Source organism: Cannabis sativa, chromosome 3 (genome assembly GCF_029168945.1).
Source record: "Cannabis sativa cultivar Pink pepper isolate KNU-18-1 chromosome 3, ASM2916894v1, whole genome shotgun sequence".
Lineage (NCBI taxonomy): Eukaryota > Viridiplantae > Streptophyta > Magnoliopsida > Rosales > Cannabaceae > Cannabis > Cannabis sativa.
This window is the reverse complement of record NC_083603.1, coordinates 11591663-11607359: the sequence shown is the minus strand read 5'-3', so window position 1 is coordinate 11607359 and position 15697 is coordinate 11591663. Positions and strand designations below refer to the sequence as shown.

The window sequence follows — 15697 nt, the reverse complement described above, 5'->3', positions numbered from 1 at the left end:
TTTAACAGAATATACTTAAAAATAAAAGAATATTCTGTTAAATTTTAACGATTAGTTTTGATCTCCCGTTAACAAATAAACCCAATAATTAAATCCAAAAAAATTAAACAATCTTTTAAATATTAATAATCTCTTTTTAAATTAAAAAAATCATCTTAGCCACATATTTCTCTAACAAACCTATCTTGGGAGAATATTAATAATTTTACTATTAATAACATACATTATTATAACATAATTATGTTTTACTTACTAAATATACTGACACATATATTTTATTTTTTTAAAACAAATCGTTCAAATAATTATACTATTTTAATTATTAATTAAAATAAAAAATTAAAATATTAAATAAAACTAATAGTACGTGACTTGGCACGTAACGATCATCTAGTATATATATATATATATCTATCTATAATATATATATATTGTAGTGAATGTAATTATATAAATGCTTCAGATAAAATTAACAAAATTAAAATAAAATTTTAATAATATTTTAAAAAAATAGAATAAAAAAACTGATGAGGCTCTAACTAAAAACAATTATTACCCAACAATTTTTTCATAAATAAAATAATTATTTTATATTATGAATGATTATGATGCTTATAATGAGGCATGAGGGGCATATTAGTATTTATAAACTAAGCATGCCTCATGTTTGGTCTTTCTATATCTATATATATAACATATTACATACGTCCATTACTCTAACCTCAATCTCTCCCCTCCTTATAATTCTCCTCTTTCTTACTCCTCAAAACTATAAGTCTATAACTATAACTTTATATACCAGTATATATATTGTGACGATCGAACCAATTAATAACTAAGTGTAATTAATAATACAAATCAATATTAAGAGATCGATGATGATCATGAAACAGTCCCAACTCACTCATGTGTTTCTCATATTTTCACTCTTTGTTTTTCTTCTTCTTTGCTTCCAATTGGATGCTCGTTTACTGGCCGAGGAAGTACAAGGTACCTATACATATACATATACATATATATATATATATTAATTGTTGTTATTTTTCTTTTAACATTAATATTATTGAATATGATTTCATTTTATTATGTTTTTTTTTTAATATTATTAAATGTATATATATGCCAGTTGGGAGAGGGTCAACAGCTAATAATGAAAAAGTGAATTATGATGAAGAGATTGTCAATGAAGAATGGCTTGTTACAGGATCTAAAGATGATATTTTAGAAGTAAGACTTTTCTAGCTATATGATCTGGGTATATATATATATATATATATATATATATATATATATAACTTTGAAGATAGACTTATTCTTAATTTAATTAATTTTTCAGCTGATGGGATCAAGGGAATGTGATTATAAAAATGAAGAATGTCTGAAGAGAAGGATGGTTGCTGAGGCTCATTTGGATTACATTTACACCCAACATCACAAACCTTAGTTATATAAATATTATTAATTAGGACATATCATATTAATTATGGACCAAAGTTACTCTTAATTATTATATATATAATAGTAGTACTTCTCCAGCTATATATATATGTGTGTCACATGTATGATGTGTACAATAATATTTCAAGAGCAAAATAAGGTTGTATTAATATAGGCCTATAGAGAATCGCGTGTTTAGTTTAATACCAATGTCATATTAGTATGCTTTTCTTTCAATAATGGCTTAGCTGTTTCTAAATGTATAAACTATTTTATATAGTAATTAATTTTTAGTAGTATGTCTTAATATGTATAATGCCAATAGTATATAGAATAATCAACTCAGGAGTGACTAAGTGTTGATAGAAATAAAAAAAAAAAAAAAAAAAAAAAGAGGAAAAAGGAAAAAGGAAAGAGAAAGCAGTGGTGATTTCATGTCATGAATAATTATAAGGACAATATTTCTCATTGGAGGTCTCTGGTAGGTCCTGTTATTGGACCCACAAGGAAGAAATAATTGAAACATATATATTATTAACGTTTGTTTATAACGCATGGAATCAACATTTCCTATTAAAAAGGGGAGAAATGTTAAAGGGTACTAATAGTGCCTAGGACTCTCCTATGTGTTAATATTATTATTGGTTCAACTAAGTATTGGATCCCATATAATTTAATATAATAGTTTTTATGAAGTATCGCTAGCCAATCGCAACGCGACATATCAAGAAGGTTGTAACACCCTAACTAGCATAGACGTGTTAGCGTGATTTTTAACGTACTGTGCAGCTCGTTGCTAACAACGAGGTTATTGGAAAAACATGATTAATTAAAATTTTTCTTTTTAATTAAAACATAACATATTATACTTATAAAATTCTGGGATCCCGTTTACAAAATACAATTACAAAAGTTTGCTATTTATTTACAAAAGATTTGTCGCCTAGCGACTAAACAACGGAAGCCCTGATGTTCCTAGAGGATCGTACGCTCCAGGCCTAACCGCCTCGACATGTACAATCTTCATCTGCTCGCTCTCACGGCTCCTCAGCTTTAGCCTTGCCCTTACCTACACATAGCAATAGCACTGTGAGTCGACAGACTGAGTAGGAAAAGCATAACATAATAAACATACTAAAATCCCGGGTTATCGTCAGGCGCCCATACACCTAACCATAACCCTAACTGAATCAGGAACGTCCTTGACAAAGTATGATTAACCGCGAATCCATCCTATACTCATATCGCACTGATGTGGTAGCAGTTAATCCATACTATCTGATAGCCTAGCATATATCTGATGGCATCTCGGTGCAACTCTATGTACACCTCACTGTTGCCCTGATATGCTAATCTGATGGCTATATAAGATTTGCCTAACATATATCTAATATGTTATTCTGACGACAACTAACATGTACGCTAAACATGTATAAGTATATGCATGACATTATACTAGTCTTACCTCGATTCCGAATTCAGGTGTGCCGGTCAACCTGAGTGGAACAACTGCTTGGCAAATTACAAGCTCATAAATCACATCAATCGTAACATAGGTGAGTGATACGCTAAATCACTTTCCGAGGACTTAAACTTGAAACTAAAAGTTTTCCTATCGATAAATAACATGACAATACCCTAAATAACACAAAAATGGGAAAAACCAGGGTTCCCAAAATTTCCCCAACCGGTAGACCGGTTCCCCAACCGGAATTCTGATTCTGGAAAAAATTCTTGGAAGCCAACTAGAATTCCGGTTCCTACATGCCCCTCTGAACCAGAATTCCGGTTCAGTACAGGAATGACCAAAAATTCTATAACTCAACCAAAACAACCCTAATCCACATGAAACCTTCCAGACCTGTTTTAGCATCCTAAAGATCAATTTACAAGAAACAAAACCAATACCCAAACTCAGAAACAAGAAATGCCATTGATGAGCCAAGCTTGAGTTCAAAAACTCAAAGCTTGCTCATCCAACAAACTAGCCATCAAAACCTGCTCAAACCACCCTATATTACCATAATATAGCTACAGAAAACATAATCTAACGACAGCAACAAGAACAGCAAGTAAAACAACATTTCATGCAAAACTCCATTTTCTTACATTTGAAGCAACTAAAAAGATTGAAGCTAAGAACTTACCTTGGCTTGGAGACGCTTGAATTTAGCTAAAGATCACTTAGAATTGATGAAGAAAACTCAAACCCTAGCAGCCCTAGGAATTTGAGAGAGAGAGAGAGCTTTGAGAGAAATATGATTTTGCTTCTTTTTCCTTATTTTTGTAAAATGATTAATAAAATGGTTTTATTTGGATTATTATCAGCCAAAGATAATTAATAAAATCTGATTATAAAAAGCAACTAAGTCCACTAAAGGACAAAATACATATGGGGCAAAATGACCATTTTGCCGCTCCCACACTAACACAACATAAAAAGGTACTAAGGGTATTTTGGGAAATTTTAAATTCCCGACTAAACTCGACATTCCCAATGTCTAACTATACCGCCCCGCTATACTAAAATACTAAGATGTGATTCTACTAAGCCATACACCGCGTTCTAATGTTGCCGGGCACTGAACATGGAAAATTATGAAATTTCTATATATGACATATAAAATGCATTCTAAATTCAAATAAATCACTATAAATTAATAATTTAAAGTTAATAAATAATTTTCATAATTAAACCCTAATTATCTACTAATTTCCAAATTTAAGCTAAGTGGTCTTCACAAAAGTGCTAGGCACCACTGGTACCTAATAACAATGCTCTTAAAAAGTGGTATCCCATATTATGTTAAACCAATTAAAGTTTGACACGTCAATTAATTTTTTATTTATAAAAAAATTAAATCTTTAATAAAATCAACAAAATTAGTTAACATATTTAATATAAATTAAATTAGTTGATGTGTCAAACTTTGATAGATTTAACACAGTGTAAGACACTAATTTTTAACAGGTGATCTTGATTCATAATACATCCTAATAACTCAAATTCATCAATAGTTATAATAATTCAAATCTTAATTCAATATGAAATATGAAATAGTACGAATTAATATATTGTAGGTATTTATTATTTTTTCACATCACCAGTCAATTTTATCTTTTTACAAACTTGAATCTTCATTAAATAGGTCAAGAAAAGAAGCTAATTTGTTCAAAAGGAAAGTAAAGAATCATTCTAAACCAACTCATTATCTAGCCTTAGATCTAATTTGGCTAAGTTATGAGCAATAACATTATGCTCTCTACCAATATAAGCAACTCTAAGTCCAAAATTAAAGGATAATGAGTTCTTAATACAAACCAACAAATCATCTAAGATTCTACGGTTCCAATTATAATTTAAAATCAAAATATTTATTTAAAGTTGTCCAACAACAAAATAAAACAAGGACTTTTGTTTTATATCCCTAACAATAAAGTGTTAGACTTTTTATTTGGGCTTACATTAACTTTTATTGATTTTATTAAAATTTAGGTTGATTGGATATTTCTTTGCTGTGTTATCACATATTGTTGGTGATCAATAGTTAATGGGCTTAGCATCTGTGTGTAAAGTCTTACTAAAGCAAAAGTGTGAGCTTTTCTAATCAACCAAAGCCTTTGATGAGCAGACCCAGTCCAACTAGGGCTATGTAGCTAAGTCCCATCCCTAACTCTATAAATACATATTGTCTCATAACAATTATATACTCTTTTTGATAATCAGATAAATAAACTGCTTCTGAATCTAGGGAGAAAGACTTAGTTGATAGTCTTGCACTATCAAATTGCAGTAACTACTATGAATCAATCATGTACGCATTCAGGTACATATACCTAATTATTATATATATTATTATTGTGTTTTATGTTATATACAAATTGATCTTGAGTTTATTATTGATTTTTCTATCATGTGGTATCAAATTGTCTATTGTATATGATTTAGAACCTATAATTTGTATAACAATTAATATGTATATATTAATTTTCTTCAATTACATAATAATTTCGTTATTATTTTATGTTGAATTTTTTGTTTTTCAATCTTAAAAGTTCAGAGGTTTTATTCATTTTGATATATTACTTGCATAAAATTATTGAGTAAATTAGGAGAATATTAAAATTAAACTTTTAGGGTTTATATTACTTGCATAAAATTATTGACTAAATTAGGAGAATATTAAAATTAAACTTTTAGGGTTTAAATATTTCTTTATGAAATTAATTTTGCGTTTTTTTAATTCTATAAATTATAATCTGAAATTGATTGTTCATATCTCATCAATAATTAATTTAAAATGTTTCTACACTCTTAATTTTTTGAATTGGAGGACACACATAGCCAAATCAGGTTCTTTTTGTTCTTATATTTTCGGATTAGCTTCAATAAGATGCTGTATTGTTTTACTTGTTTCATCCCAAATTGAACCCATAAATAGAATAGAAATTCAATTCCGGACAAAATCCCTACTTTTACCGTTATTTTCGTCGTGTCTTTTGGCCGGTTTTTTCGTCTCGACCCGACTGAAGAGAACCGGGTCACGCGACCCACTTTCAAACCTGGTTCAAGGTTAAAGACAACCATCCCCCAGCGAAGCCAATCTCCGCAGCGGCGCGTGGGGGCGCGTGTACTACCGTCCGACGTCGTTCTACGATAATTCTTTTTCCCAACATTATTAGAATTTAATTTATGATTTTATATGATTTTTAATTAATTTTTTTGGCTTCGTTTAATAATTACTATTATTTTAATGATAATTATGTAGTTAAAAATTATTAGAAACAATTTTTGATGATTTTTGAAATCTGTAAATCATAGAAATTTTTTTGGGTTTCTTCTCGTTTCATAGGACATAGTCACTCTCTTATTTTGATTTATCTTGACTATGTAGTCTCCACCAATATTCTTATATTTATATTTTTTCATTATTTGTTGTTCTAAAATTTGTAAAACTTGATTGTTTGATGCAAAAACAATGTGTTCTAGTGACACTTTATTTTTTATTATCAATATATTGTTAGACTTTTATTTGGGCTTACATTATGTTTGATTGGTTTTATTAAAACTTGGGTTGATTGGATAGTTCTTTGCTGTATTAGCCCATGTTGTTGGTGATCAATTGTTAATGGGCTTAGCATCTGTGAGTAAAGTCTAGGTGAAGCAGAAGTGTGGGCTTTTCTAGTTGACTGAAGCCTTTGATGAGCAGGCCCAATCCAACTAGGGTTTTGTAGCTAAGTCCCATCCCTAACTCTATAAATACATATTGTCTCATCACAATTGTATACCTTTTGATAATCAGATAAATAAACTGCTTCTGATTTAGAGATCTAGGGAGGAAGACTTAGTTGATAGTATTGCACTATCAAATTGGAGTAACTGTTGTGGATCAAACAGAGATAATTGCTATGGATCAATCAGGTACACATACTTAATTATTATATCTTATTATTGTGTTCTATGTTATATACAAATAGATCTTGGGTTAATTGTTAATTTATCTAACATGTGGTATCAGATTACCAATTGTATATGATTTAGAACCTATAATTTGTATAACCATTAATATGTATATGTTAATTTTCTTCAATTACATATTAATTTCGTTATTATCTTATGTTGAATTTTTTATTTTTCAATCTTAAAAGTTTAGGGGTTTTATTCCTCATTAAATTCTCTTTCTTTTGATATATTATTTGCATAAAATTATTGAGTGATTTAGGAGAATTTTAAGATTAAACTTTTAGGGTTTATATATTTTCTTTATGAAATTAATTTTGTGTTTTTCAATTCTATTGATTATAATCTGAAATTAATTGTGCATATCTCATCAATCATTGATTTAAAATGTTTCTAAAAGTTTAATTTCCGAAGTGGATCAAATTTTTGGGTTACTTTGCTTCTTTAGTTTTTGGATTAGTTTTAATTTAGATCTACCTAAGTTTATGTGTTGTTGCATGAAATTAATACCATAGATCTATTAAAAATTGTAAACCAATCAAAATCCCTCTTTTTCCTGTCCGTTTCGTCACTTTTTTGGCCGGAATTTCGTCCCGACCCGCTCGGGTCTGAACCGGGTCGCACAAAACCCATTTTTTCAGCCATGGAGGTTGCTGGAGGTTGAAGACAACCCGCTGGGACGAAGCCCACTCGCGGCTGCCGGAGAGTGAGAGAGAGTGAGGTAGTTTCGTGACTCCGTTTTCGACGATTTTCTTTTCCAGCATTATTAGAATTTGATTTCTGATTTTTTGGTGATTTTTAATTAATTTTTTGACGCCGTTTAATAATTATTATTATTTTAATGATAATTATGCAGTTAAAAAATTATTAAAAATAATTTTTGATGATTTTTCAAAATCCGTAAATCATAGAAAATTTTTTGGGTTTCTTCTCGTTCCATAAGATATAGTCACTCTCTTATTTGATTAAATCTTGACTATGTAATCTCCACCAATATTCTTTCTTTCACATCTTTCCATTATTTGTTGTTCTAAAGTTATAAAACTTGAGTGTTTGATACAAAAATAATGTGTTATGGTGGACACTTTATTTTTTTATTATCAATATAATAAAAGCAATTAATATATCTCTTTTGGAAATTTGGTTGAAAATTATTAATTTTCAATGATTGTTTTATCACCAAATTTCACATGTTGAAGAAAATATTATATCTTTTGGTTGACTATATTTGTAATTACTTGCCCAAAGGTAGTATTTACATATATTAGTTCACATTCCATGAAGTGAGTTAATATTAAATGTATATATTTTAATTATTTGCCCAAAGGTAATAATTTAAATATATAAATTTATTATTATTTTTTGCTTGAATTAATACATATTTTTAAGAAATTTATTTGCCCAAAGGTAATAAAATTCTTAAATGATATGTATTTTTTCTTTGTTGTTAACTTCATGAAGGTAGATCATGTGTGTGTTATATTCTCACCCCAAAGGGGAGTTTATAATGACCAGTTGACTCTACAATATTTTCTAATGCATCGCTCATATTGCTTATTCAAGTTTTATTTTTTTGGATTTTTCAGTCTCCTTTCTACGAACAACAATAACGTTTTCATCTGAATTCTGAATGCTTCCAACTTTAAGACATGGAAACGAGATGTGAAAATTGCTTTAGGCATAATAGATTTGGACTTATGCCTTCGAGAAGAAAAATCTGCTGATCTTATACTAATATCAGAATTGTTGCCCAAAAATTCTTCATGTACAATGGAAAAATTCAAATCATCTTAGTCTCATTGCTATGAAACGTTTAATTCCTGAACATCTTTTGGTGGTTTGCCAAACACCACAAATGCTAATGAGTTTTTCAATGCTGTAGAAAAACTATATGACACTGGTGAAAACGCTGAAGCTGGACATCTTATGGATAAAATGACAACCATTCAGTTTGATAAATCAAAGGAGTGCTAGATTTTATTTTGAAAATTATTATTCTTCAGTCCGAGTCGAAAGATCATAATATTTCTTTTCTTGACTTTTACACTATTCTTCAAGTTCTTATTGAACTTCCTACCTCTTTTAGATTTATCAAGACAGCCTAAACACTTATAATAAAACATAGAGTTTTAGTGATCTAATTTCTCAGTGTGTAGCTGAAACAAGCAAGCTAACAAAATAAAAAGAATGAGTCTTCTCACTTTGTTTCTCAACTCAAGCCCTACAAAGGATAAAGAAAATATGAAAAGAAACAACTACAACCAGGGGCTAAGGGATCTCAGAAGATAAGTGAGAGGGAGTCAAAGCTTAAAGTGGCACTTATGTTAGAGTTGATGTTATCTATATTGACACATTTATTCTTGAATTACAGTTTAGTGTTCAGATTATTTTTGAACAGTGATTTCTTGATTCCTACTTTTAAAGTAATTCAGTTTCGCTTCCGCTTTTAGTTAAACAATGAATTTCTTTTCTTTTTGCCAATTATAGTGTTGACATTATGTTTGACTCCGAATAATTCACTACTACAAAATACACTATTCACGTCGGTCAACGCTACTGTTCATAGCGTTGACCGACGTAAATAGTACTCAAATAATTGGGGCGTCACTTTAAAAATGACACTAATAATATCTTATTTGCGTCTTTTAGATATATGACGCTAAAAACTAAACCGACGAAAAAAGTAGGAACTTTAAAAATTTACGTTTCATTTTGCGTCTGTTATTAAAACTCGTGTATTGTATTAGCGAGCTTTTAAAAACGACGCAAAATACAATAGCGAGAGTTAATAACCGAAGCAAAAAAAAAGTGAAATCCCTAAAACTAAAAATTCCAAAATCCTCAGCCCTCTCTCTTCAGTCGCATCTCCTCTTCAGCCCTATCCCTAAACGCAAAATCCTTACGATTCTCTTCAGCCGCATCTCCTCTTCAGACAACGGTGAGAACTCACCCTAACCACCTCCTCTTCAGACGATTCGACGGTGGTCTGTGGTCTCTCTTCTCGCGTGAGTTCCTTCATTTCGCCTTGGCAGTCTTGGATTACATTCTTCTTCTTGTTTTGGTTCTTGTTTCAAAGGTTGAGACAATACTTCTGGTTCTAGAATGAAGTCGTCTAGTATGGGCTTTTGACCACCTCCTTCTTCGTTTGAGTGAGTTCTGAATCAAGAACTGAAGTCGGAGAAGAAAGATTTCTCGACTCTTCGCTGGATTCGTACCCAGATACCAATGCTGAAGCTCTTCTTGTAATCTCTGGCTCGGCCGAATTTTCTTTCGCCCAAGGAGTGACGAAGTTGGTCAAAGCGTGTGGTCCACGAAGCTTAATGGCAGCGTTGTCGTACACCATGGGAGCTTCCTCTGCCGTATCGTACGTACCCAACCAGAGTCGTACACGTCTAGCTGGATCTCGAATCTCAGCTTGAAGAAAGTTTGAAAGGGTTGGCGTAGGGCTTGTGGAGCTCACCGGGGAGAGCTTCCAAAGATGAATGAATACGTTTTAGAAAAACTGAGAAAGTGCAGTAACTAATTATCATTGGATAGGAAAGGTAAAATGCTTACACTTCTCAATTAATTTACATTAAAAATAATTATCATTGGATAGGAAAGGTAAAATGCTTCAGAAACTAATTGGAGAACATCCTATTCCCAACTGATGGTTAAACTTGGTTGAATAATTAGCTTTGTTTTTCACCATGCCAGTTTCAGTCGTGGCAATTGTTTCCTCTTGATGCCCCTTTGGTGAATTCCTATCATAAAGTACATCACAAAAAGGTAAAACAGGTGTTTATGACTACCTTGTTAAGAGTGGTAAATTGCTTTATTGATTGCAATATTTTGTTAAATTGGAGTGTTTCTTGTACTCTTATATTCTTTTATGGCATATATTAGCATCATTAGTAAATAGTCTCAGAATCTCAGGTAATAATCTCAATTAAAGTAGAAGCTTATGATAATAAGAGGTTTACCATTGACAAATTCTGTTATGGGGCAGGAATATACTGTTCTTTAGAGTCTTTTCTTCTCTCACATTACATGGGGCTATCTTTGCCTTGTTCATAGGTCATGAGCGATTCGAGTTTGAGCTTCTAATGTTTTAATATCTCCCACATTTTTAATCTAGTCATCTGCATTTATTGCAAATAAAATTGCGTACATGAAAAATTTATGACTTAACCATGTCAGCAAAAGATTTTAAGTAAACAATCCTATTTATAATTCAAATGGCTCGACACTTGATTTGTACAATTTATTTTCCTTTTCTTTTTTCAATTATATATTATATGGTGATCAAGTATAGAAAAAGTTAAAGTCACATGGTAACTAGATTCAATTAGAGGGGTAGTGATATATGGCATCTACGATGTAAGTATATAGTTTAAGTGAGATGGAAAAATTCCATAATACTTGCTGTTTTTTCCTCCACGTCATCAAATTGCATAATATTTAAGTGCAGCTAAGTGATCTTCCTGAAATTGATTGCATGTTAATTACACAAAGCCTTGATAATCACTGTCATTTGAAGACTTTGAATCTCCTCTCTGCTAAGTACCCCAATCTTAGAGTGCTTGCAACTCCAACCTATATATCACTCTAATTGTTAGTTATATAAGCACGTGGTGGTTTGCTGAGTCTTGTCTTCGTAAGTGCATACATATAAGCACTAATTTGAGAAACATGAAATGGAATATAACTCCATTCTGTTATGAACTTTGTATGTTACTTATATTATTTATACATTGTGTTCTAAAGTTAATATAAAACATCAATGTTTTGTTCTTAAATCTCTCTGTAAGTGGGGGGTTTCATCTTAGAATGGCAAGAGCAAGGTCCTTATATTGTTTCAATGTTGTTTACTTCTTCTCCCTTTCTTAGTCCTTTTGTTGTTTTACTAATGAACACATCTCTAATCTTGACAAATAGTTGAGATAGTGGATAGTGTAACTTGATAAAGTAATATTTTGGAAGGTTTTATTTTTGTGATTAAATTATTTTGCCATTTTGATTATTGCCCTTTATTTTTCAGCAAACTAATTTTTAACCAATTAATCTTTATTTTTTGCCCCTACCATACCAGAAAGAGGTATGGGAAAATAGATATTGTTGTCACAGCTAGTTCATTTTCATTCTTACTCTTATATTAGCTAAATTTCTAGTGTGAAGTCCACATGAATAATATCAATATATTATATTGTCATTACAGATACGAGTAAGTCAATGTGGATAAATTTGCCAATATCAATTCTTTTGGTTTGCGCATTAAGTATTCTTTTTAATGAGGTACGTACTTCGAATAATATCAAGAGTTATGAAAGTTAGGAATAAAAAAACCTTTTCTAATCACACATATAGAGGATAGGCTTGTGTATTGTTAGCATAAATTTTTACTAAGTTATGAAGGTTGGGCTTGTATATTGAAAGTATTGTTAAAATATTTGTAGATTTTTACAATTTATAGATTGTTATATCAACATATATGTGTATGTGTGTAAATTTAACAATAGAGAAAGAGAACAATTTTAGAGTTAATAATATTAATTTGAAATGAATTATGAACAAATGTAGAAGTTTCACAAAAGGGTAACTATATTTGTTACAAAATATACTAAAATTCAAGTTTAAATAAAATTCCTACCAGTGATTATTGATGACAATTGTTAATTAACAATAGAATACCTTAATTATCACATATTGCTTTTGTTGCTAGACTGTATAGAGTAATAGTCCTCAGTTGTGCCTATTGAAATTTGTGAAAAGTTTGATACTTGTATGTTTACATCAATAGTTGTTAATCTAATTGAATAGTGATTAGATTAGATTTTGATCCTTTGACAGTAAGTCATTGGCATTGCAAAGAAAACTTTGTAATCGATTTTCAGTTCATGGAAAGCCAAGAAATTTTGCTGAGATTTCGAATTTAGAATATCTGAAAACTCTTCTCATTTCAGATTTTTAGGACTATGCAAAGCCGGCGCGCCTTTTCCAAACAGCAGAAGCTAAAATCTGTAAAGAAATCTCAGCAGTAGAAAATGATTTCAGTTCTTTCTGTATGTGTACTGGTTAATTGATTTATTTTTTTTTATTTTCTTGCTAGTGTTTAAAATTATTTTCTGCAAGATTGTGTCTTAGCTTGTCAATCTCTCTCTGTAAAACTCTCTTCTCTTGTTCCAACTCATGATAGGAGGGGAGATGAAATGGGTTTTGCTTGTATCAAAGGAAACAATTTTCATAGCTGCATCAGCTGTATCATCATTACACAACATATGCTTAATAACAACACCTCCTTCTTCTTCATCATGTCTTTCCAAATCTTCGAAAACCCTATCACGCTCTCTCCTCCTTTATTCAGATTCTTTTTCCAGTTTGAAAAACCCAACTCCACTTTTCAATCTCCATTTTAAGAAGAAGCTCACAACCTACAAATCTCATTCCCTTCTCTAGTTTTTGCTGCACAAACTAATTGAATTGAGTACCTATTTATTTTCTTTCACGAGAGACAAGGAAACAACTACAACCGCCGTCTAACAGAAAAAAAAAAGTTAATTTTCTATACTAGCTAGTGTTTTGTATAGCTGACTGTAACTAAAGCTGAAGAGAATAATATACTATTCTTAGGAACAAAACTCTCTAACTAAAGCTGAATTTTTAGTATATTGCAATTCAATTTTGGATCAATAGTTTTGTTATGTAAAAAAATATAGATTAATTTTTGACTTTTTGTTAAAGTAAATTTTTTATAAGATAGCTATATTTTAGCAATAGATCACATTTTTAAGTGTTATTATGTGTATCTCTCTTTTTTATTGGGTGTGCATGTGACTCTTAGAAATCTGAAGAAAAAGAGAGTGATAAAGAAGAAGAAAAAGAAGAAAAAGTTGTGTATTATAATGTAAGTATTCTACTCTAACTCGGTGTTATATATGTGTTTCTAAATTTTGTTAGAGGCTAGTCAGAGGCAGAGGTTGATTTATACTTGTAATAATTTTCATTGAAATATATTATAGGATTGGAATTGAAAGTCATGGAAGAGGAAGAAAAAGATGAATACTTTTATGATCCTTACGAAGATGACTTGGACAAAAGAACTTGCAAAATTGCCTATGGTGATGGAAAGGATGACTACATGCAAGTCTAGTAAATCTAAAAAACTTAGACCACCACCTGAATATAATGACATATTAGATTGATCATTGAATAGGGTATTAAATTAGGCTTTGCTTTTTCTCTTGTTTGTTTATGTTACTGAATTAGTGCTAAATTTAAAAATAAATAATATTAATAATAATAAAAGTAGATGAACCTCTTTGATTATAGATTAAGTACAAGGTTACTATTTTGGTTATAATACATGAGTAACAAGTTTTATGATTGTTGTTAATTTTGCATATGTAATTAGTTTAATTTAGTTTACAATATACATGGAATTTAAATTTTAGGATCGATTCTATTAACAATTTTAGTATTATGTGATTAGTTAATAGAATCGATTACTAATTTTATATAAGTTTTAAAAATGTTATTTTAATTTTTTTATATTATGTATTTACTATTATATAGAGTTATTCTAAAATTTGATAATGCAGGTGGGGAAAATTGGATGAAAAATTTGCAATTTTTCCTTACTTATATTTGTGCGTCATTTTATAAGTGACGCAATAGGTAAAAAAAAAAGTATTTTCATAATAGATATGACATTTTTAAACCGACGGAATTAGTTTTTTGTGACAGTTTTAAAATGCCATGAAACATTTAGCGTCATTTTTTAACCGACGCTTAAAATAAAATAGAAAAGTAAGTATTTAGCGTCGGTTTATAAATGTCGAAAATTTTTTTTGCGTCGTTTTGAAAATGACGCTAATAAAAACTATTTGCGACTACGGTATATACGTCGGTTTTATAAACCGACGTAAATTCTTTAAGTGACACTTAAAAACAGACGTGAATAGTGAATTTTGTAGTAGTGATTGGAAACTATTTTTACTCTGATATTCTTTTCAAATTATCATTGACTTCCTTAGCTTCCTTTTTTTTTAATGCTGTGAATATTGTGGATAAGAAATCTTATATTAAGATAACATCCTTATTATTATGGCACGATATATCAGGTCATATTTCTAAACAAAAAATGATCGATTCCTTATAGCTAAAATTCTTCCTCCTGTTGATGTTTCTGGTTGGAATACTTGTGCTGATTGTACTTGTGAAAAATTGACTAAAATAAGAAAGCAGACTGCTATCTATAGTCACTATTTATAAGAGATTATCCACAATGACATCAGTGGACCTTATTCCACCACGTTGTGTAGAAACAAGTATTTTATAACTTTTATCGATATTTTTTTTTCTTCTTTCTTCTTATGGTCTCACCTACCTGATCAAAGACAATCCAACGCTTTTGATAAAGTCAAAATCTTTCGAAATGTTCTTGAAAAATAATTGGGCAGAGTCATAAAATTTGTTCATTTTCATCGCGGAGGAGAATATTCTGGTTGTTATAAAGAATCTAAACAACACATGAGGCCTTTTGCTGAATATTTTCCAGAAAATTGTGTAGTTTCTCAAAACAATATGTTAGGTTCACTGAGCAAAATGGCGTTGTTGAAAGGAGAAATCGCACTCTCATGGATATGGTGAGAAGCATGATGAGTAGAACAAATCTTCCAGATTTTTATGAGGTGAAGCACTCATGACTGCAACTTATATTTTAAATCGTGTTCCCAAAATCCTTTTGAGTTGTGGATTGAGAGGAAGCCTAGTCTTAATCATCTTTGTGTATGGGATTGTCCAGCTAAAGTAAAGATTTAT

The 15697-nt window shown here is 30.4% G+C and overlaps 1 protein-coding gene, 1 long non-coding RNA gene and 1 pseudogene across 3 annotated transcripts; 2 read left to right on the top strand and 1 right to left on the bottom strand.

Moving 5' to 3' along the window:
• Window positions 1-708: 708 nt before the first annotated feature.
• On the top strand, window positions 709-1736 carry LOC115708762 (putative phytosulfokines 6). The gene is made up of 3 exons (XM_030636775.2): window positions 709-990; window positions 1127-1227; window positions 1337-1736. Exons 1-3 carry the CDS (start codon window positions 876-878, stop codon window positions 1442-1444), a joined length of 324 nt encoding a protein of 107 aa, XP_030492635.2. The 5' UTR covers window positions 709-875; the 3' UTR covers window positions 1445-1736.
• A 7683-nt stretch (window positions 1737-9419) lies between these two features.
• Window positions 9420-10428, bottom strand: LOC133035918 (ethylene-responsive transcription factor CRF4-like; annotated as a pseudogene).
• Window positions 10429-10479: 51 nt separating this feature from the next.
• Window positions 10480-14203, top strand: LOC115701020 (uncharacterized). Of its 2 annotated transcripts, XR_009686769.1 has the most exons (5): window positions 10480-10501; window positions 10595-10666; window positions 12096-12172; window positions 12841-13781; window positions 13897-14203. It is a non-coding gene; the product is annotated as an uncharacterized LOC115701020 (long non-coding RNA). The 2 variants fall into 2 exon arrangements; XR_009686768.1 differs by lacking the exons at window positions 10480-10501; window positions 10595-10666; window positions 12096-12172 and having other exon boundaries at window positions 12179-13781.
• The last annotated feature ends 1494 nt before the right edge of the window (window positions 14204-15697 follow it).

What these genes read in the sequence shown, in the direction of transcription:
- LOC115708762 (XM_030636775.2), top strand. Translation starts at nt 876, where the DNA reads ATGATGATCATGAAACAGTCCCAACTCACTCATGTGTTTCTCATATTT. An exon ending in ACTGGCCGAGGAAGTACAAG is followed by an intron (nt 991 to 1,126) that starts GTACCTATACAT and finishes TATATATGCCAG; the next exon opens with TTGGGAGAGGGTCAACAGCT. An exon ending in CTAAAGATGATATTTTAGAA is followed by an intron (nt 1,228 to 1,336) that starts GTAAGACTTTTC and finishes TTAATTTTTCAG; the next exon opens with CTGATGGGATCAAGGGAATG.